The 23672-nt window shown below is 45.6% G+C and overlaps 1 protein-coding gene across 2 annotated transcripts in view; it reads right to left on the bottom strand.

Annotated features, from left to right (window-relative positions):
- LOC119387810 (excitatory amino acid transporter 2) overlaps window positions 1-21953 on the bottom strand; it is a 30151-nt gene extending 8198 nt beyond the window's left edge. The window contains exons 1-3 of one of the 2 annotated variants that reach the window (XM_037655328.2): window positions 21811-21953; window positions 3491-3761; window positions 2345-2555 (exon numbers count right to left, since the gene is read on the bottom strand). In XM_037655328.2, coding sequence (XP_037511256.1) covers window positions 2345-2555; window positions 3491-3761; window positions 21811-21870 — 542 coding nt within the window. In that variant the 5' untranslated portion in view covers window positions 21871-21953. Of the gene's footprint in view, window positions 1-2344; window positions 2556-3490; window positions 3762-13961; window positions 14046-21810 lie in introns of those variants that run through there. The other variant, XM_037655327.2, reaches the window with a different exon arrangement.
- Between the last annotated feature and the right edge of the window lie 1719 nt (window positions 21954-23672).

The raw sequence follows: 23672 nt of genomic DNA, 5'->3' as shown, positions 1-23672 counted from the left end.
ATGCCCCACATTTTTTTATAGCTGCAATTGAGCGAAAGACCTGCACGTCAAGTTTCACTGGAAGTGCATAATTTAAACATGCTTTCTCGAATCAAATTTGCAATTTCATAGTGAAGACGAGCTTAAAGCAAGAATACGAGCATACACTAATGCCTGAACGCTGGGCTAGTGCGGAATGATACTTTCATTCTAAGTATGGTTTTGATTAATACACTGATCTTACGTTTAACATCGACCAGATGACGATGCGGAACCGGATGTATTTCTACATACATTACGCATATACTGCTATAATGGCGGCTGAAGCATCGTCAGGTGAAAACGTCTTGCTTCGATGACCAATTTCATATGTGAAAAAAAAAAAGCCTTCAAACTTCGAAAAAAGCCGGTGCCGCTGAGATACAATAATTTCTCTGTCGCAATTATGCGAGGCCAGATATCCGGCACTTGTACTTTGGAATAAAGAACATATTGAAGAAGAAATGATTACCCGGTATTCAGAAGAGCCCTTCGACCTAGGAACTTTTAAGAACTGTATCCGTATAAAAGACATCCGTAGTTCTCTCTCTTTTTTGCAAGTGACATATGGAAGACACTAATCTACTACCATTTTCCTGATACACAGGACAGTCGGCAAAGACAGACCGCACGGTAAATTTTATTTAGGGTTTTATTTCTTTCACATGTGTCACTATATTGCTCCGTTAAGTGCTTCGGCAATGCAGCTTGCCGAGGGCGCAGTAATGGTAGGCTCAATCGAAACACCGCAGACGTATTCGGCCGATGGTTTCGCCGAAAACTTATCGGTCGTAAATTGCGCACGCTGTCATTCGTGCGTGACGCAGGGTGATCCATGTAGCGAGTCTATTCTGAATTGCATGTTCCTACAAGAAGCGACATGTAAAACCTATATGAAATAGACTGCCGAAAAGTATGGGATAAATGCCCAACGTCACGAGTTGCAGTGCAACTTTAAAGCATTGTTGACTTTCTGAATTGCTTTCGTGTAACAAAATTCGGAAGGAAGGAAGGAAGAAACAAGCGGAAAGACAGGGAGGTTGGGAACCTCTCAGTGTCTACGGTGTGCGTCTCTATTTCCTTTTCGGCAATTAGCCTGATAACCGTGAGTCGACATTGAGATAAAAGGGGACGTCCACGTTGCGCCAATGAAAACCTTTCGTTCGCGGGTGTGTCGCGGCGCAGTGGTTTAATAATGATGACCTGAGCGTCGCGTTTCTGTACAGCAACGTTCACGCTTTTGTTTTGTTTCCTCAGTTTCCTTTGAAAACTTTACAAGTTTCGTCTCCCCAGAAGTTCGAGAAACGGACATATATTGATAGCCCAAGAAACACATTATGCCGCGTAGAAATTTTATCCACGTCAAAGTTGCAGAAAATCACAATAAAACGACACGTTCTGCATATTTCATAGATATTCAATTGCAATTGTACAGGCACATTTCTATAAACATAAACATTCGCCGTCGCAGCAATATGTCTTTGGCATATTTAATACATCGTTTTACCTATGTTATCTGTATTACCACTGATACGGGAAAGATCAAAGTTATATAGGGTGCAGAGTTTCAGAAACCTAGCTGAGTATTTGCTGATACTGGGCACACAGCCTGTATTTTAAATGTGCTACGTGTGCTAGTGAGCGCGATCAATGCCCTATGGCTTTGTTTTATTGGCAGCAAGGTAAAACTAAATTTGACACGCGAATTTCTTTTTCGTGGTATGCACACATATCTTAGAAGCTTTTGACAGCACTGTAGATTATGCACTTGTGGCATTATACATTGACGATCAGCGCTGTATTTGTCACCATAATGTGCGCGCCGGAAGTTTCTCAATGTACAGTCAGGCGACAAACCATTCTGGGCTGGTATCATAACGAAAAATAAAAATAAAGAATCCTGGTATTTTATGTGCCAAAACCACCATATGACGGGGGGGGGGGGGGGGGGGCACAGAAATAATTTCGACCACCTGGGGATCTTTAACGGCCACCTAAATCTGAGCACGTGGATGCTTTTGAGTTTCGCCCCATGAGAATGCGACCGCCATGGCCGAGGGTCTAATCCTCATCCACGATCGTTTAAACACCTTCTACATCTAAGCTAGCTACCGCGACGGGCATACTAAGGAACAAACAACCATGTGATGCTGGTTCATTTGCACACTTTTCGTGGTCAATATGTAGCTCAAAGTATGGGCTCAAACCAATTTGACATACAGTGATATAATTAAGAACATGAAACGAAAGAATAGAGAGATGGAACAGTAGTACAAATAGTTCTACAGAAACAAGGGAAAACGGAAAGTGGTCAATAGAAACTCGCCTGACGAGGTCCAGAAATGTGTCTAGCAGGTGTGCACTGGCCTTTACTTCGTCCTCAGCATCGAGCTCAGACTTGAGCTCGGGGCTTCCGGGATGGATAATGGTGACGAACGACAGCCCGATGAGTGCCGACACGAAGCTGGTGCCGATGAAAATGGCGAATGTCAGCAGGGCCATCTTGCCTTTAGCCTTACCGCTCAGGTTGGCGCTGCCTGTTGAAGAAAAATAAAAGGAATGCATACAGTACATTTCAAAGACAAAATTATGATTACAAAAAAGAGCCTTGGGATATTTCAGTTTGTCCACATTACCACCTCGCGGAATCGCGGAAGATGTGGACTGAACTCCGACTTGGCTAACACTTGGAAGTACGGAATTTTCGCGCTGATGTAGGCCTTGGTATTGAAAACCGAGTTCGGCCAATGGTTGTGTGAAACCTGATAATTGACAGTGTTCAGAAATCTAAGAGTGATATCAAAAAGGAGCCAGAGATGCTTTTGAGGCCGGTGGCGGCCTCAAAAGCATCTCTGGCTACTTGACTACTTTCTGGCTACCTTGTCCTTCCGTCGAATTGTGCCAAATTATCAATATCTGGTGACGTCGCAGCCGCTGGCGCTCGATTATGTAGTATCAAAACACGGCTGCCAAAGAGTGCTTCAAACTTCCAAAACTGAATTGAGTACTTGCATTAGACATACAATGAACATTACTTTAATGAACTTTCATTACTTTTAGTTGCATAAGCAGGGGTAAGGGGCAATGGTGGATATGACGAAATATAAAAAACTACACTCTTATAACCTGCCACACACAAAACACGAAAACAAAAGAAAATGCCTTTAGATACGTGGCTGGGGCTCAACCATAATCGTTGCATGGTCCTTAATTTTGCAGGCCCCGTGCTGCTCAACCCGACTTTAAACCATATTGTAGGAAGGGGGCAGGGCAATCTAAAGCGCTCCGCATCTAGTGCGCTCTGCACTCATCGACATTAGAAATGGGATGTCCGACGAACTGCTTGTCATTTCGTAAGAAAAGTTTCTCGATTAAATTTATCTTATCACGTCTATGTTTAGCGCCACTGAATAACGTAAGTTTTGTCATTGGCACTACGAGCACCGATTGAACTTCTGCAAGTGCCGGTCACCTGTGATGATGCTGGCGATCATCATGGGTAGTACGAGCATGCGCAGGCACCGCATGAACACCTCGCCAGGCATGCCGAGCAGCATGATGGTGGACTCGCTGGGGCTCGCCTGTCGCAGTCCGAGGCCCAGCACCACACCGGCCACGACGCCGCCTAGCGTGAAGAGCAGGAAGAAATGCTCCTTGGCGAACTTGCGCAGCTTGGCCCTCAGAGACAGGGCTCGCACCTCCATGGTGGCAATCCTGCACTCCTCGAGTTTCATCTTTCCGTTCTGCGCAAGAGAGAAAGAAGGAAGGAAACAGAGGCCATTATCACTCTATTTAGTTCTTCATTTACGATCAACTGCAATTGGGCTTCGTACATAACTGCTTACCACGAACGATTGTCTAACTTAGTGTCTATTAGTATGATAAAGAAAAGGGTGTTCGTCTTTTCTCCGGAGATGACTGGCTGATCACGGTGACGCTGAACTGTGTATGCAAATTGAACAAAAATGCTCGTTTGTGCACTTTCCAGGGAACAGTAAGCTATCCATTTAATTACTTGAATTATAGTTATTCCGGCGGCGTTATTTCTGTATTTTTAGCGCTGCACATCACAGAGAAATAGCATAGCCGCTTAAAAACATCTGCCCTTCCTGAAAGGGCCCCAATAGTACGGACGGAAGGATACGATTATCTCACTGGGAACCAAATGGCCCGCGCCTCGGCTCGAACACACACTCGCCGAGCATCACAGCGTGACAATCGTGAAGAGGATGCCTCGGAACCGATCCCAAAACAATTTCACGTGATTAGTGGGGGTGCAGGCACGTGAACCAATACGGCGGCACCCTGTACGCACAGCGATCTAAAAAGTCTATAGCACGTTAATTTAAGGAACAGAAAGCATGGCATGCATCTGAATGGTCGATGGCAGCTTTCACGTTGGCGACGCACACCGTCCACTGCGAGCGATCAAACACTGAACCTGTAAATGTGACAGCCGACGACAAGTGCAATTTTGTTCCCTGATGTTTCCTGCTCGAGAACGATAGTGAAGATTAGGATACTCAAGTTTCTCTGATGGCGAAACTCACCAATCTCAGCCCTCGAACCCCAGCACCAGCAGCCACCGACAGCGCGCGCTCCTTGTCCAGAAACAAGTGTTTATACTACGGGAAATCGGCGAGCATCTCTGATCTGAAGCGAGCGTGATAACGTCCTAATAATCGGCGCATACACAGTGAATTTACAGCAGTGACAGATGGCACGGCAGTATATTCCGGCGACATTGTGTAGTGAATGTTATGCTAGTGCAGATTTTGAGTAACCTCAACGGACTATCACAATGATGCTGCCCGAAGAAAACCGCGCACGCAAGCGCGAGCGCAGAGCCCAAATTACGAATAATCTAAGAGTGGCTGCTGACATTGCTAGCGCACACCCACTCGGAGATATTACGATCTGGCCTCGGTTGAGCTTAAAAACTATAAAAATTAAAATTTTTGTATGTACCATCGTTTGGGATCATTGCATTGTGAACTGTGAAACTGATTATTATTATTATTATTATTATTATTATTATTATTATTATTATTATTATTATTATTATTATTATTATTATTGCCAAAACTACCATATGATTACGCACGCCGTAGCGGAGCGCTCCGGAAATTTCGCCCACCTGGGGTTCTTTAACGTCCACCTAAATCTACGCACACGGTCCTCTACCTTGCCTTCATCGGAAATGCGGTCGCCGCGGCCGGGAATCGATCCCGCGACCCTCGGGTCAGTACCATAACCACTAGACCACGAGGGCGTGTATGTGTTTTATATCCAATGGCTCACTATCGAGAAGTACGGCATCGGTACACAGCTCAGACTGCTCATATATACAGAGCATTTGTTGGCACCTGAAAAATCTTGCTGCTACTTGCTGTAACAAAGAACCAAATAATTGTTCATTCGAACATATATAGCACGTGTAGCTATAGGTAGCGTATTGTGACGACGAAAGTCTGCGAACTATCATTTGTCTTCCCTTCATTAAAATTAACAGATCACATTAACCGCAAATGAAACTTAACATATTGAAGGCTAGATACGCGTTAACAGGAGCATAATATATAACGACAACGTTTATAAACAGGAAAGGCTTGAGTTTCAGCCGCATCGTTCGGGCCGATTGCCACAGAACGTCTAACACACATTTGTTTACGAGTCGGGCATAAAGCTTTATCGGTTCACGGCTGCACTGCGAACAGCTGCATCCGGTACGCTTTACAGCCGATCATGCATTGCAAAGAGCATTACAGTTGCGTGGTTCGACCAGCGCAACGCTCTGATGCTATACCTTTCATTACATCTTCATTCGAACATGCTGGAAAAGTTTGAAAATGATTTATTTCTTAAATTAGGCTGTGAAGGTAAGGTAGGCTGCGTCAAAGCAGACTATACCAAATTCACGAAATCGATACTAGCTTGACAAATAAACAGCAACCGTTACTGAGGACCTGACCTTATTCCCCAAGACGTCGCGTACCGGAAATAATTCAAACACACAGCTTCGCGCCCTTATGTAAAGACGGTACCGGTGATGCCGAAGCGAAGCATGGAGAGCGAACAGGTTTTGTTTAGGTCGAGAGGTTTCAGCTAAGAGCTTGAAGCAACGCCAAAGTGAATCTTTGCGCTGTGTTCCCCAACCGCACCAAGGATAACTAGCGAGTGCGTGACGTTGTTATGACAGTATGTTTACATGTTTTTGGGCACATTCGCCTCGTTTACCTCTTATCATACGCTCCCGAGCTTTCTTTCCGTTATGCTACCTGGTTTTGTGCGCTGTCTTTTCCAACTTGTGAGGAGCCACTCGCGAACACTTGCACAAAGCAGCCTGTTTCAGGGCCTACTGCACTGCGATTCATGTCGGAGGGACGCTTAGGCATGCTCGCTGCTTGCACGCGTTCTATACTTATACTTTCCTTGAGAGGGCGACCCCGGTCCATTTATATTTCTATTCATACAGAAACAATACGTTTCCTTTGTAACTTAAAGGAATATCTTTAGTGTTGTGCGCAAACGTAGAGCCTGAAGTGCTGCCAAGAAGTTCTGGTACCTGCTTATGTAGACCAACAGCGTTGGTTCCCTAGTTGTCAGGGGCGTAGCCAAGGGGGGGGGGGGGGGGGGGGTTGGGGGGTTCAAACCCCCCCCCGAAATTTTTCAGTTTTGCTTGCGTGTATATACATGCACATATACAAACGCAAGCACGAACATACATAAAGTATGGTTGAACCCCCCCCTGAAAAAAATTTCTGGCTACGCCCCTGCTAGTTGTTCTATTAAAAGCTTACTTAACGATGCACCTCACTTCACTGCATGATCCTCAATCTTTCTAGAGTCATATACAGAGCGAGGAGCACAGAATAAGGTCGGGTTCAAATAGCGTAAAGCTTGTTGGGATTGTGACCCGGATCCCTTTGCACGGTGGGGACCTGATACGATTCGGTCGAAAAAACACCGCATCCTCTAGGCACGGTAGAAAGTCTCACACCACGAAAAAAAGAGAAGAGAAACAATCCGCAAGATTCCTAAAGAAGAATTTCCCAGTCTCTGAACTCATTCACTGCGAAGACAGCACCCTCCTTTTGTGGATACCATCATATTTGCAAGGAAGTTGTCTTCATCTACTGCTACGTGCCTGCAGTGTGGCCTCCGAAATACACGCAGAGACGCCCCCATTCACGGTGTCTGCATTGTCACAGTGCACCGCTACAGTTGTCGTACGCCGTAGCTGCGTAGCAGCACAGTAGTTAGCGCACCCGGCTTTCAACCGAAGTTATCAGTTGCACGAGCTCGATTCCCATTGACGATATCGGTTAATTTTCATTCTTTGCAATATTTCGAATATAAAGCTGAAAATGAGGAGGTGGCATAAGAAGAGCAGCTTGTCGACAATTACAATTGTATGCAAACGGTCGCGCATTAAAAAAAAAAAAAGGACGGGCAGGTATTTAGGAGATCCTAACCGCTGTCGTAGTAACGTTTGGGGTAGGAAGAGACTTGCTGCCGACGCCTTGTATACTGCATCGCTTGAATGGACCCTCTGGAATGTTAGGCATTGCTATAGCATTCGCAGCACTGCAAAATCGTAGCACGTAAAAAACCAGCACGAATTTTGCACAAAAGCCCTTGCGCCCTTCCGCCAGAGGAGAGCCTCGCTTACTACCGTATCATCAAGGTCACCCGCGTGAACGCACGCGCATTCACGTGAGCCGCAGTTCTATCCACGTCCTCGATTATGGCACGTGACTCTGGTACAGATCATGTAAGACCACATCCGTTGTGCACCGGGCTACATAAAACTTTAAGAAGAAGAAGAAGAAGAAGAAGAAGTAGAAGAAGAAGAGGCGAGGTTGTCGCCTCTTCTTGTCGCTATATACTTCTTCATGGAGGCAGGCATAAACGTTCCTCGTGCAAGGGCTGGGCAAAGATACCTTGAAATTGTATCGCGATACGATACAAGACACTCAGGCTAGAAGTATTTGAGATACAGATACAAGAGACTACAACGCTGATTGTATCCGACACGATACATTCCAATTGTATCTTAAGATACTTCGATACATTCGCGAATTTGTTATTATATATCAGTCTAATGTAGCACTAAATACCTATGCACGAAAATGTTCGCTTGGAAATGTATTAACTGCGTCCACTTTTGTTTCATTTGAATGAATATGTCTTAGTATCTAAAAAGTTTTGTACTTCTTGCTCAATGTATATTAGTTCCATTCCGAAACAACATATTGGCGTTGCTTTAGCTGCTTAACATGACTGCACTTTATACTCTTCGATAAAATACTCTTCGATCTCTATTCTTTTTTCTCCCCTTTCCCCTCCCCCCGTGTAGGGTAGCAAACCGGGTACTACCTGGTTAATCTCCCTGCCTTTCCTTCGCTTTTATATATATATATATATATATATCTATACTCTTCGATGATAGAGGTTTTCGCTTGTCGCTTTTGGAATTGGTGGGTGTCGCTGCTTTGCCTGCCGACCAGCTAGTGAGTTGCCATGTGACCATAAGAACCTCAGTAAGAAGCCTCCGCACGATGGTGCAAATACCACTGTGGAGTAGTATACCTTGCCCGTAAACGTATTACGGTTTTCGCAAAAACGGATCACCGGACAAGTTCACGTCACCAAGAAGATGTGCCGCCCGGAAACGTTTCAGACGTATATTGTACAGTGGTACAAAGCGCCACAGGACACCGCCGCTATTCAGACTAATGCCAGTTATAGCTCCGATTACCTGGTGATTAGTAACAGTAATAGAATTTAGGGAAGCCTAAACAAGGAAAACAAATACATCTGGGTAAAATAGAATTCATCTGAATATTTGTTGCGTTTGAGTGCTTATGCTATCACTGTGTGTGAATATAATAATTATCACCCAGACCACGAAGAGTATGCAAACTATAAGATCTCCAAATTATCAATGAAGGGCAAATATAGAAAATGGCAGCAAGGTCCACTAAACGAACGTCTCGTTTTTTAACCTTCACTATGGTCAAGGGAGAATGGAAGTAACGTTGCGTCACGTTAGCAAAGTGATATTTTTTTGTTATAAATTTACAGCGCTCGAACGGACGCGACGTAGCGGAAGAAACACAACACAGGTGCTCTCTGTGCTATGTGCGTGCGTCTGTGCTGTGTCGCTGAAGTGAAGTAGCACACGTCCATTATCAGCTTTGCCTTCGTATCGATTGATGCTCGGCCTTTCTGAAGATTTGACACTGTTCCGTGATAACGAAAGAGTGTCAAATCTTCATTGTAAATAAAAATCTTTTATTGTAAATAAAAATAAATAAACCTGAGATTCTGTGTGATTGTCATGCTAGGCTGCAGCATCGAATCTACCGTATCATTTCGGAATGAAAGCTTTAATAAACACAAGACATAGCAGTACAAGGCGCTACAATCAAAGGTAGAAAAGGGAACGATGTAGCATTTTCTATAGTAATAGATGCAATTAACAGACGTAGTATTCCCACATGGTAGAAGAGTAAAAAGACTGCATCATTATGAATAATAACATTTGGGATTTTACGTGCTAAAATCACGGTATGATTATGAGACACGCCGCAGTGGAGGGCTCCGGAAATCCTGACCAACCGCGGTTCTTTGACGTGCACTGACATCGCACAGTACATGGGCCTTTAGCATTTCAGCTCCATCGTCATGCGGCCGCTGCGGCCAGGATCGAACCCGAGACTTTCAGGTCAGCATGCAGTATTATGAAACCAATATGGTATTTTTCAAAAGAGACAGTTAAGAAAAGCGTGAGCGAAAGTTAATTCGAGTGTCTTTTAATGTACACGCTATCGAATAAACGCATCAAACCTTGATGCCGTCACGGCACAATATACGGAGCTTCATATATAGGAAGCTGACATGCGCACTGCCAATTGACTGTCAACATCACAAGGCTGGTCTTGGAACAGGCCTATACGTCGTCTCTGCGAGCGGGCCTTCGCCTCGTGACCGAGACCTGTTTTTGTCAGGGACGACGACTTGGACGAGGATCGACGCCGCCGCAAAATGCGGATGCGACCGAGAAACAAACGCATCGTCGAGCAGCTCTTGGAGACGCGTCAAACCCGCGACGGTGTCCGCCAACGACTTTGACGCTTTCAGCCGCGTTCTGAATGCGCACATGATTCGGCGTGTCATGCGTAAAGGAACTCTTTCTTTTTAATCCTTTCTTCCTTTTATTTTCGTTCTATTTATTGGACAGGTATACGACCGCACTACACAATAACACCGCTCGCGTTTTTCGTTCGGTTTAGTTCTCCTTTCATTGTAGATTCTTTCGGAGCTCGGAATACTTCTCCTACAACAAAAATCTTCGCCTCAGAGGGTAATTCGAGCATTAGTACTAAGTTTACAGTGGTAACCTGACCTCTGCAGCGTCTGTTTTAAATCTTGGTATATTTGTTCTCTTCCGCATGTGTTCAACTCCTGCGTTCTTCATCTATCTTTTTAAGCACCTTAACACACAGTCGGCAAAATGTAGCAGACGCGTCTGTCACAAATAAACGTAATTTTATCAACTGTCTTCACATTTCTTCGCTCATTTCCGAGAAAACAAGATCTCCTTCAGAGGCGGCCGGAAGCGAAATACGCTACGGCGCGAGCACTTCTTCAGTACGAAGCATCGAAACAAAATCAACTCGCTATGCAATACGTAATTTATTCGCCTCGCAATCTTATTTGCTAGAAACTTCCGCGAAGCCCCTTGTAATAATAATAAAAAACGACATACCTTATCCCTCGCGTCCTAGTTTCTACGATCCCTTCAACCAACGAAAGTGTTCGTACTTATTCATTTTTTTTTCTCGTATCTGCCATTGTCTCACTTTGAGAGCACATCCGGGATTTGAGCTACATCGCAGCCATCAAGAACCCTGTTAGACGCGGAAGAAGCCCAGCTCAGAATAGGAACGGGGAGGTGGGGCTCAGCGTTGGCGCGGAGTGCCACTGAAAACCACGGCGAATGCCCCACGGTGTGGCACTCGGGCACGGATTCCGTTCGCATCACGCACAACGCCAGAAACAAACGCAGCCATGCATTAGGGCACGCGACGAGGGCTCAGAAGAACAAACCAACCGAACCAGGCTATACTTCTCTTCCTCGAGCCACAGGGACGTTCTTTAAATGTATGCCAGATATGTGAGACGCTCATAGTGTTTCCGTCCTTTAAGCCGTAAGGAATGCGGAAATGAAATAGAGGCCTTCGATGCAACACAGTGCACGCGTGTGCAACACATCACCGATTCGCTCTTTGTGCTCGCACAATGAGCAGGAGGCTGTTTTGCGGGTGCAAACTTGAAAAGCACGAGTTCAAAAGCAAAATCCCCAAACCAAAAGCTCGAAAACAAAAGACCCAAACCGAAAGCTCGAAAGCTTTTGCTTTAGAGCTTTTACAAAATGCGCTCCACAATGAATGGCTTTAAAAAAAGGTCCACACTGGCGCGCCAGTAGCGAGAAATGTATCAGAAAAATTCGAAATATTTCATAAAGACGAAATAAGAGCTTCTCAAGATTATTGTCAAAATGAAGAAAAAGATGGGCTTAACAAAACAGTGAACGTTTATGAGTAGACAATGATACAAATGTTCTCATTTTCTGGTCAAAGTGAAATACAAAACTTTCATGGTGCCGACTTGAAAGAAACAAGGAAACTGCGTTAAACACGAGTACAAAACAAAAGCTACGGTGACATGAAAGCTTGATGAAATTAAGCCAGTAAAGCATCTATGGGGGCAATTTGGTATGACTTCATGACTGTTCGCGCTGCCAAGAACTGACTCAAGGACGAGTAGGAAGAGGAAAGAAAGGAAAGGCAGGCATATTAAACAGTCTAGGAAAACTGGTATGCTATCCTACACTGGGAAATGGGATAGGGGAGTTTGAAAGTTAGAGGTCGAGAGAAGAAGATGCACCTGCGTTTACAGACCAAGAGAACTGTTATGACTGTGAGGTGTGTGCGTGCGTGTTTGTGTGCGTGCGTGTGTGCGTGCGTGTGTGCGTGTTTGTGTGCGTGCGTGCGTGTGTGTGCATGCTTCCCCTTTCCCTCTCTAAGGACGAGAAGAAAACCGACACACACGGGGTGAAGTGCGCTGTTTTCTTCTCGTCCTTACGTCAGTTCTTGGCAGCGCGAACAGTCATGAAGTTGACAAATTTCGCAGTATACCTGACTACAGCCAACACCTAAACATTACGTTGCCACGACAACTCCGCCAAGAGTGCCATTCACAAGTAGTTCATCTTGCGTCTGAATACAGATGAGCGCACTTGTACAGACCGGCGCTTATGTGCCACCATCTCGGGGTGTTAGCGCTGCTGTTTTTGTCTTTGCAATACCTATGAATGAGTGGTACCGCAGTGGGCTCAAACGCACGAAAACAGCGGCGCGGATGCACTTGATGCTTCATGACCTTTCTGATTTGTCGCCACGACATTCAAGAGTGATAAATCTCTCGCATAAAAACCCAAGATGGCGGTGCCCATAAACCCAAAAGAAACTTGTCTACGTATTTAGGAGTGCTTCGGTTTGGACAAGTTGGTGCGACATCTGCAAAGCAGCACGAAGGACCAGGACTCAAGCAACACGAGCACACAGGACCAGCACTGGTCCTTTGTGTTCATGTTTCTTGCGTCCTCGCCCTTCGTGCTGTTTAACTTTGCAGTCCTCTACATATTCGACATCCTTTTTTCTCGTTGTGTTATGGACCAGCGTCCCTCAGATTATGCGTATCGGCTGAGTCGTCGTTATCTATTTGGACAACGTTGTACCGACTGAATTAGTCTCGCTATTGACAGGAGTGCAACTGTTTTTTTTTTTTTGCCGCGTCTTCTGTCTCTCACGTGACTACCCATAGAACTGATAAAACGATAACCTCAATTGGCAGGCACTTCCGTCAAAGTCTCGTGAGTCATTGAAACCCGGAGCAACTCCTCCAACGAATCACTGGCCACCAACACGAAACTTAGAACAAGATACGCTATCGGAGTACTCGGAAACTTCGAAGTTGCACTTACACGCTTTTACTCTGCGTCATTGTGTTGTGTATGCGGACTACTGTCCGTTCAAGTGGCATGAATGTATACTTCCTGTTTTGTCGAGGACGAGGAGATTAGTGATAGCCGAGCGTGATAACAACCGCGTGGTATGGAGGGTATATATGCATATGTCAGGTTTTTCTCCAAGGTGAGTGGCGGTGGAAATGCTGCCCACCGCTCCGCTTCACCGCCTACCATTCCAATGGACCCTTTGAAATGCGTGCATGAGGAACCAGTAAATAGCAACTGTGTGTGCGCAACGCCAGCGAGCTATGCCTCTCGTCACCTGGGTTAGTAAAAAGGAGTCTGAAAAGCTGGCCTTGTGGTTTCAAAGAACGCCAACTCCAGTGCCAGCGTTAGAACACAAGCGCCCTTGCTTTCGTTTATTATTTTTACTTTTATATAATACCAGGTGAAGGTAAAAAAACCCCGAGGCACTGCGCCGAACAAAGCGAAATTTAAAACACAGAAAAAGACGTTTCGGCTCCCACACGGGAGCCTTGTTCACAAGTGAAATGAAAAAACATGCGTCAAGCAGTTCGCCTTATGTACGCTTGAATATATCACGCAGGCAGGAATAATCTGGTAGCTTTTAGTGAAGCAGGAACACTGTACAGCGGGAAGGTACAATGAGGACTAGTAAACAACAAAGTGCTCGCGCACGACACCGAATAGGGAACAAATACCCACATGTAGAGTTTACGTGTAAATGTTACAGCATAACTTGCAAGCTTCGCCATGAAAGCAAAAAAAAAAAAAATAAGCTATCCTCTTAAAGCTCCAAAACAGTATAAAGGCAAGGAAATAAGAAACAGAAGAACACAGCGAGGACAACGTGAGAAAGATGAATTTTTCAAATAAACCTTACACTTTCAGGGTTGTCCGACTGACTCTGTAGCACACCATTGGAAATAGTAACGGGTCCAAAAAGCGCCATGGCTGCAGAGAGGTTCCCTCAGGAGCAAGCAAGGATCACGAGCACAGCATGCACGAATGCTGTAGCAGAATCGCCGCCGAGTTGAACATTCACAAGACGCGCGGATTTCTATGGCAATAATCCGAACGGACAGCGCGGGCTCTTGGGCGCTGCCCCGACACCACACGGCACAGCATACACATGCGGTGATGGCCGCTCGCAAGTACGCCGCCTGTCCTCGATTCCCGACAACACCGGCGTCCAACTGGTTCCCGCGGCGTCGTCAACACTCCAACTCTCACTCACTCTTTCCTTCTCTGTGACCTCTTCCATTTTATGGTTGGCTGCCGCGCATTCCACAAACGTTTCCTCCGTGTGAAGGCTTACGTTAAGCAATTGCCTAATGCCATGCAGATGCATACGCTGCAAACGAAAGGCGGGAAAACTCACGCTATGGCTTAACTCTATACAAGCGGACGAGGTTTGCTGTCTCTACATGACAGCTTCTCTAAAGTTCTGTGCTTCGCAAGGATTCTTGGGCTTTTCTCTTCGTTATACACACTCTGTTTCAAGAGCTTATTGACTGCGAATTACTGGCGTCCAATTTCCGAGCCGTCTGTATAACCGTGTCTAGTAGACCTTACTACATCAGTGCTGCGAGATCATATCACAACTGCCGATTTGACACAAAAGAAACTTTACAAAACATCATCGAATCCCTTATTCTGCAAGAAGAATGTGTCTACGTTTATGGGAGCGCTATAGATTAACAAAAGCCTAAATAGCTCAAGCCTCAAGCCTACGCAGGGAAGGGAGGCTTAGAAGAATTGCGACAATTCTACTCTTTTGGAATTTCTGCACGGACCTTCAAGCTACCTCGTGCGTTTCAGTAGCATCTTTATGAGTAAGCTGTCCTTCCATTACCTCTCTCTCTATAAGCTGTGTGGCATTTCTTCGAAGAAGCAAATACCATTTCACTAGAATGCAAACGTCAAGACAACCTACTAACTTCTGTGTTCATTTCCTGAGTTAAAGAGGGGTTTCGCAAAATATCGCACTGTTTATGTCGTCACAACGACGTCACGGGAACGTTGGTTCAAACGAGAAACTGAACAAAAAGGTATGTCTAACATTCATAGTTGAAGGAAAGAAGACTTTTAAGGGCTCGTTTCTCTTTGTTAGACACAATATTAATGAGAACTAACAGACAATAATGCCAAGAAAAGTATAGGAGATGTTATTTGTAGTAATTAGGATATAAGTGTGAAGAAAGTAAAGTGGAAGAAAAGATTACTTGTCGCCGCGGCGGCAAGTTATCTTATGCAGCCATGGCGGCGAGTGTTCCACACTCGCCGCCATGGCTGCGATCGGTGCTGACTAACACTCCTAGGTTTAAATGCACATATATACCCCATAAAGTGGACGGGAGGATGACCGCCGCCGTAGCTCAGTGGTATAGAGCATCGGACGCGTTAATCGAAGGTCGCAGGTTCGGTCCCTGCCGGCGGCAAGTTATCTTTTCTTCCACTTTACTTTCTTCACACTTATATCCTAATTACTACAAATAGCATCTCCTATACTTTCCTTGGCATTATTGTTTGTTAGTTCTCATTAATATTGTAACATTTATAGTTATTCGATAGCAAGCTGAAAACAAAAATCTGCACCGTAGACTAAATTGCCAAATGTCGCTGCTCTGAATCCTTTTAGTGTTAATGTTAGCTTGCGTAAGGCTCGAAAGAATAATGGGATTATTATTATTATTATTATTATTATTATTATTATTATTATTATTATTATTACACTAGTGCAGTTTGCAGAGGAACCTGAAATATGAGATAGGTACTAGGTCAGATAAAAGCTGTTCGCACTGTTAATTATTAATTAGCAGGTACTTTTGATCACATGTTTCTGGTGTTTTTGCACCTATGCAGCATTTGTTTCTGCGATCATGACAGTTGTGCTTAAAGTGCGGGCAAATGCCCAGTGGCTTGTGTGAGCATCTTGATGAACTCTTCTCGTTTTCGTTTGTGTGAACATTTCTGATGCGTAAACTTTCCTGATGCATGGGAAATTATATTGTAGCACTGGAATGAGATATTTGAATGCCCATTCACGTCTAAATTTTGTACTATTTTGCGATTTCTGACGAGTTCACAATGAAAACTACTATGCAAGAGAAAAGGAGCAGCTGGAGTCACACATAGGCACCAACCTGTTCTTAAACACATTTATTAAAAAAAAAAGAAAAAAAAGCAGCTTAGGAAGGACTCCTTGCACCGTTTGGTATAGTGTTACGACGCATACTGCTCAGTAGGTAAAACAGAAAACATTTCAAGACGCAGCTTGCATAACGCTAGTACAACGACCGCACTCGTGCAGCGTTGGCGAATTGCTCGCGATAACGCTGCCAAACTACACGCCACAGCCGCAGCAGCGCAACCGGCCGCTCCAGTTTCAAGGGCGAGCAAAGAAATTTAAACTTGGAGCGCCAAGTGCTCCAGATAACGCCATAACCGTCGTGAAACTTGTACGTCATATCTATAGCGAATTCTCGGGTGTAGTAACCTAAAAGCTGCGGGTGCAGAGCTCCCGAGCATGTGATACTGCTTCAAGTAGTTCGGAATTGTTGAGAAGTTGTCCGGCGGAGTTTGTAACGTGTGGTTCGTTTTTACACTCGGGCCGAGCGTTGAACGAGTCGCCTGTTCCAGCACTACTAATACGCAACGGAAATATCGTCGGTGATCTCCGTAGAGGTGCTCATAGGCGTGAGCAGCGACCTCCATTATGTGTAGTGTAGTTTCTCCGCAGCGTAAAATACGCTGGCTTCATCAATGTGCGTTTTAGAGTCCACATTTCTTTCGCATCGCCTGCAAATGCAGCCAGCTTCCCTCCATAAATCTGCGTACGATTTCCCCGTTGTATAGCCCTAGTATAACGTAACATGCGATTTACGCAAAGGTAGGTTAGGAAGACAGAGAAGGAGATGGGTACATGCATGAGCAGAAAAAATATTGTTAAAAAAGATATTACAACATCTCCCCCTAAAGGGAACCATGTGGGGATGCGAAGCAGCGCATGGGTCGACTTAAAGTTCCGTTCATCACGGGCACCTTGCCCGACGTTAACGCGTCCTTGCAAGTGGAGCACACCATGAATTCGCTGTAGTTGCTGTTGGTGTTACTCGTCCCGAACTCTTGGAGCACGCAACGCGGGTTCATCGCCACGCCACGCGGGAGTACGTGCGTTCATCGCGCGTCTGCAGAATCTCGTTCACCGACGCCATGACATGATTGCTGAGAGAGTGTAAGAGGCCAGAGCGTATTATCCAGCCCCTTACACAGGCCCGAACGCGCTAGCGCGTGCCAGCACACATGGTTCCCGAGCGGACCGTCGCCAATGGAAGGACGGACACAGCCTGCTTCGCATCTAAAAGACGCCGCTTGGCCTGGCTAGGGAGCACAAAGTTCTTTCTAACGATTACGTTGTGTTGCTATCTCTTTTATATGGCACTAGACGGAAGTAGATGTCATGCATGATTTTAACCATGGAGCTGTTTATGGCAGCCTCTAGTTGTAACCCGCGAACAGAAAACTATCATGAAACGGCACGCGCTATGTTCGTCCTCTTCTTCATCTTCTGCTTCGCCCTCAGAACACGTAAGCAGACTTCTCCTGCGCGGGATGGAATAACTCTGATGGGTGAGAGAACGAGTAGAGAGAGAGAAAAAAAACAAAGAGAGAGAGAGAGAAATAAATAAATAAATAAATAAATAAATAAATAAAGAGAAAGACAAATTCTTGACGAAAAAGATTTCTTCACGAGGCGGGATTCGAACGCGCGTAACCCACGAAAGCGAGCATCGTAGCCTCTCGGCTATCCAGGCACGTTAGCAGAGCATAACATAGCTTTGTATATTATAGTATACCAAGGGGGTAGGAAAGGGAAGTGAGAGTGAGGAGGAGAGATGTGAGGAAAGGGTGAGGAGGAGGGCAGGGAGTAAAGCATAGCATAGAAAGAAAGCGAAATAGAGAGAAAGAAAGGGAAGAAAGAGAAAGATAAAAGGAGCGAGAGATAGAAAGAAATATACAGAAAGAAAGAAAGAAAGAAAGAAAGAAAGAAAGAAAGAAAGAAGAAAGAAAGAAAGAAAGAAAGAAAGAAAGAAAGAAATAGAAATAAACAGAGAGAAAGAAGAGATATAAAAATAGAGAGAAGCAAGAGAAAGAAATAACGAGATGATGAAAGGAAGAGCAAAATAAAGAGAGACAAAGAAGGCCGCCCAGTTCCGCACTTCCTTCAGGCTTGGCAGCACCAGAAGTGCGAAGCTTCCTTAATTTTTTTGAAAAGGATAGAGAATATCGATAGCCTTTAATTTATCCTCATATTTTGCACCTCGAACCTTAAACAGCTACCGGGAATCTGCCTAGACAGGCAGGCAACGTTAAATCAGAAGGAAAAAAAAAAACGAATCACATCGTTCGAACAAATGCGTGTTTTTTTTCTTCTTTTGTTCTTCTTTTACTTGTGCGAGATACTTGCACAAATACGTTCACCCAACTTCATACCCTCTTTCCTGTGTTAGTGGCAGGGTATTTGAGTTCCGATAAGTGCGCGTCGTGATTCGTGTGAACTGTAGGAGGTGCTCAGTTCGCTCAAAAATAAAAAAAATAAATAAAAAGAAACTAAGATGCCTGTGCGCTTCAAGCGTCAAAAGAACTTTAGTGTTGTTTGGGAACACAAGACGGGGAACAAAGACTCGAACTACAACTTCGAGTGTATACGTGCGCGCGTTTTATGCGTTTCGCAACGCCGTCTACTAATTTTTCTTCCCAAATACCAAGTTGGAGACTCCTCATCTTCCACTAATACTATGACCTGTCTATCTCTTCTTATCCCAGACGGATGAAGGAAATGAAGTGTAGTGTACTTTATGGTGAAAACGGAGGACACTAATAAAAGATGTACATTAAACATAAACTTCCTGCTAAGGCCAAAATCACGATATTCCCGGAGAGTGACAATGCCTTGCTTGCGAGTCTCCGTTGTGTCATTTCACTATACTGCCATGAGCAAGGCGATACCACGGAAGGAATTGTGGCAACCGCGCTGAAGAGCTTTACAGTCCCGCAAATGAGCCGTGTATGCACGTAAAAAGAGCTACGTAGCTGTTTTTATTATGAACAAAAGTTGCATCCAGGAGTGAAATGCTTTTAGGTGACGGCATTTATTTCGTTGTTTACTGGCCATGGCTATACAGTGCAGTTCGCATATATGTTGTGTGTGTTTTGAATGATTGTGCCGCTATGGCGAATACAGCCTGCCACATACCTCGCTTATCGCTTTTCACGCGTCGTTGCCATACGTGTTGGGAAGTTGCTAAAAAAAGTAAACTTTCTAGAGTAGACGTTCTAAGCGTGCTAGAGTTGTGAAGTTACTAGAAAGAGCAAAGGTTCACTACAAGAGCACACTGCATGGGTTGATCGTCTAGGATCGTCTAGGTTGATGTATTTTGAAGCGTACCGCTCCAGAGAAAACCGGTAAATGTTCGCCTTCACATTTCGATGTAAGCGATACGAAAGAACGTCCATGTGTGTCTGGTTTCGTGTGGGTTCACGGGTGCTGAAGTGTTCGGAAACAAGTCTCGCCGCCCTACACTAAGAAATGCATCGTAGTTCCTCCGTTTATTAGGGCTGTTTAACACTGCGTGATGAACTTTTTTTCAGTAGCTAAGGCACCACCGGTGTTCTCGCACAACATGTTTTTGTGTTCGAACAGAACCTTGGAAATCCCTGAATTGGCGAGATCTAAATCATATGCCAGGATAACGAGATATAGGTAAAGAGAAGTGATCAAGGAAAGACGTGAAAGTTAACAGGATGAGCCCGGTTGTTTGCACTGCACATTGGAAGGAGGATAGGGATAGAAACGGGAGGAGAGGCAAAGAAGCTTACAGCGAACGCGATGCCTTGGCTCGTGCCGAACTGAACAATATCAGTGACGAAAGGTGCCCAGCGAGAATGAAAAATTCGAGCGAACTCCAACAGAAAAACAAAATGAATGTTTGACCTGAAGCTTCAAAGCGTGCTACTGAAGCAGCAAGAATAAATAGGGGAACCTTACAGTTCCTAATAGCTTTCAACCACATAGACTTTCCACAAAATGGAAGCACACCTGGGCGAAATTCTCAGGGTTTCGCCCTAAAGAATAAGTGCGCAAGAAGTTTTCAACTCCGTGTTATGGTCCCGTGTCTCCGTGTTATGGTCCCGGAGAGCGTGCCAAAGACGCAGCTGTTTTAATCGCCTCATTACTGCCACCTACAGAGAGAGAGAGAAATAGATGAAAAGGAAGAGGCAGGGAGGTTAACCTGGTGCGAGCGACCGGTTTGCTACCCTGCACAGGGGTGGGGATATAGGGGTCGGAAAGAGGACAGAGAGAAAGGGAGATAAAATAAAAACAAAACAAAACATGCACACATGCACATACATGCAGGATGTCCTATCACAGCCGTTCTGATAGCCCGGTTGAACGCAGAAAGCGCATTAGCGCCCGCACAGCCTTCTTCTGAGACGTAAAGTCCTGTCGGTGGCGCAGGATTCTTTCTTCTGAAAGAGTTCGGTTGTCCAATTTGTCAAGCGCGTTGCAAAGTGACTGTCTCTGCGAACAGTACTGTGGACAGTCGCACAGAATATGCTTAATTGTTTCATCACTTCCGCAGTGGTCACAAGCTGCGGTGTCGGCCATTCCTATGCGGAACGCGTACGCACAGGTAAATGCGACACCCAACCATAACCTGCACAGAAGGGTAGCGTCACCTCGACGAAGTCCTGGGGGAATTCGAAGGCTGAGTGTTGGGTCTAGGCCATATAGTCGTGCGTGCTGGAAGTGTGGCTCGTTCCACTGCGACATGGTGAGTTGGCGAGCAAGCACGCTGAGCTTCCGTGCAGCGTCAGTTCTGGAGAGCGGTATTAAGAGTTGATTGTTTTCAGTATGGGCGGAACGGGCAGCTTGATCGGCCCGTTCATTGCCGATAATTCCACAGTGACTTGGAAGCCACTGAAAAGTTATTTCGTGCCCTTTCTCAGTTAAATGGTGCGTCTCTTCTGCAATCTCAAATACAAGTTGTTCGTGCGGGCCGCGTCGTAAAGGTGACAGAAGAGACTGCAGTGCCGCCTTGGAGTCGCTGAACATAGTCCATTTTTGTGCCCGTTCATCACTTATGAAATGTAATGCGACACGAAGCGCTGCGAGCTCTGCTGCCGTCGATGTCGACTGCCACCTACAACTTCTGACTGTGGCTGTAGATGTACAATATTTTTTAGTGCCAAGCTGTATATGGCAGGAGGTGTAAAAATGCGGCGCTCCGATTGCCAGTGAGTGCGCAGAAACTATAATGGAGCAATCCTAGCATACGCTACCTCGAAGGGTCTCCGGGCTCGCACTAGTTTCTCTTCAGGTTTTGTCAGGAATAATACCCGCCGCAGCTTGAATCACTACCCATAAAATCATTTAGGTAGTCTGAATATCCTTGAAGCTGGCGTCACCAAACGCAAAGTTTGAAGCACGCATCTATTAAATGTGCTGATAGAGAAATCAAAAGCCAGAAGAGAAGACACTTCAGTTTACCTCAGCTCGAAATAAACACCGAGGCAGCAAGTCTCAGCTTCGCCGGTAAACCATTCGCACGGAGCGCTGGGGCGGTGATGTTTAAAATACGTACTATTTATAGCTTCGACAGGCAGCTGCAAGCGGAAAGTGGGAATCGATGAATCAAGACAGTCGTCCATACAAGACATGCGCTTACCGTTGTTCCGCCTTCCGGATCGCTCGCACTGGGAACGTACACCTTTCCTTCGCACGCCATCGTCTGCGATGTCTGCCACACGCTTCGCGTGCGAAGCAAATGACTGACCAAGGCGCTCGATCGGCCACGAATATCGCGAGAGAGCGTGGTGCGCGCGTGTACGTATAGCTCGCGTCGAGAAGGACGCTAACTGTCCACTTCCCGTGAGATCTCGCAATACACCGTTCGCAAGGAGCGGCCAACCGGACGGCACGGCAAAGTCATGGGCAGCTGATCGGAACAGCCTTGTCGCCCATGAAAGTGATGCCTTCTCCTCGATTGAATCCTCACGAGCCCGCAAGCACTAGGGTCGATCCTCTCGAAATCGAAGAAGGTGTGAGAAGTTTTCGGGGGCAATTCCACTGGGCACAATGACGCGGCGACTTAATCACTCCGGAAGGCCCAGTTCCTTGTATAGTATCTCGAAACAAGCCATTCCCGCCGTGGCAGAGGACGCTGATGTAAACAAGACGGCCACGAGAGTGCCGGTTATCTCTATCTTTCAGGAGAATGAAGCCTGTGGGAGTGGCGAGCCGTGCCCGATAACGTGCGTGTCGCACCGTGCCTGCAACGCGTGCTCTGAAGAGTTAGCGCGTGTACGTCTGGCGCGCGTGCGTTTTGCTCTCTTTTCCTATCTTGTATTTTCTTTTTTAGTGTGTAGACACCAGCTACGAAGCGTGGGGCGTGGAGCGAAGGAGTCATTTTTCGGGCGAAGGCAAACATATGCGGTAGAGATTGATAAGGAAGCCGTTACGAAGCTCCTTAGAAAGGAGTAAAGGAAGCGTTGGTTCACAGATCAAGGAAGGGGAGTTTAAGCTCTGTCACACACGTCGTGGTGAGTGCAGGCATAAGTATGACGCATGCCGCCTGCAAAAACAAAGCGTAGGATTACGAAGCTGGTCGTCTTTCTAATTTTATATCTAGTTTCCTGGCAATAGCCGTTATTAAGACACTAAAAGAACGTTAAACGGACTTAGCAGATTGCGAGTTTCAATAACGTCACACCCACTCTTAACTGTACGTGGACGCTTGCTAAGCAAGAAAATAAGCAGAAGAGAAAGACCGAGTGGCGATGTTCTTGCAACAAATTTCGTCAGTCTGCTTGGCGAGTCGTCGCCCGTCACAATCTCCATGACGTCATTGCCGCTTTCGCTTATTATCATTGTCCTTGAATTCCCTGTAATCAGGCCAGCCATCGGTGTCGGATGGCCGCACTAGACTTTACAATGAGTGACACTTCTGTTTTCTTGTTCTATTTGCTTAGCAACAATATTTCCTCGGCGCGTGATTTGACGCTGCCTGAACATCCTTAAAGATATGGTAAAAGGTTACCGCATTTCAGAAAATGCTGAAGAAGGAATGTACAAGCAGAAGCAGCAGTGCACTTCGCTAATAATAATTAATACTAACTGTTGGGGTTTTACGTCCCAAGAGAGAGAAGAAATATTAGAGAAGGAAAGGCAGGGAGGTTAACCAGTATAGGAAATCTGATATGATTATGAGGGACAGCCGTAGTGGAGGCTCCGGGAATTTTACCATGTGGTGTTCTTTAACGTGCACCTAATCTAAATACACGGTACTCAAGTACTTCGGCTCTATCGAAATGCAGATGCCTAGGCCAGGATTCGATCCCGCTACCTTCGGGTCAGCAAGTGAACTTTGCGCCACACTTCGAGTCGGACATCTTCTCAAAAAAATGGCGCTATAGCCCAGCAAGTTTCCAGCAAAGGCTGTGCTTGAAGCCCTGTCTGACCGCAGTTTACAGTTTATACTTGCGAATGAAGAAAAGAAAAACACGGCTCCGTCCTAGAATCGTAAACTTG

This window comes from Rhipicephalus sanguineus, chromosome 3 (assembly GCF_013339695.2).
Source record: "Rhipicephalus sanguineus isolate Rsan-2018 chromosome 3, BIME_Rsan_1.4, whole genome shotgun sequence".
Lineage (NCBI taxonomy): Eukaryota > Metazoa > Arthropoda > Arachnida > Ixodida > Ixodidae > Rhipicephalus > Rhipicephalus sanguineus.
Note: the sequence above shows the minus strand (reverse complement) of the source record. Positions and strands in the feature narration are given on the sequence as shown.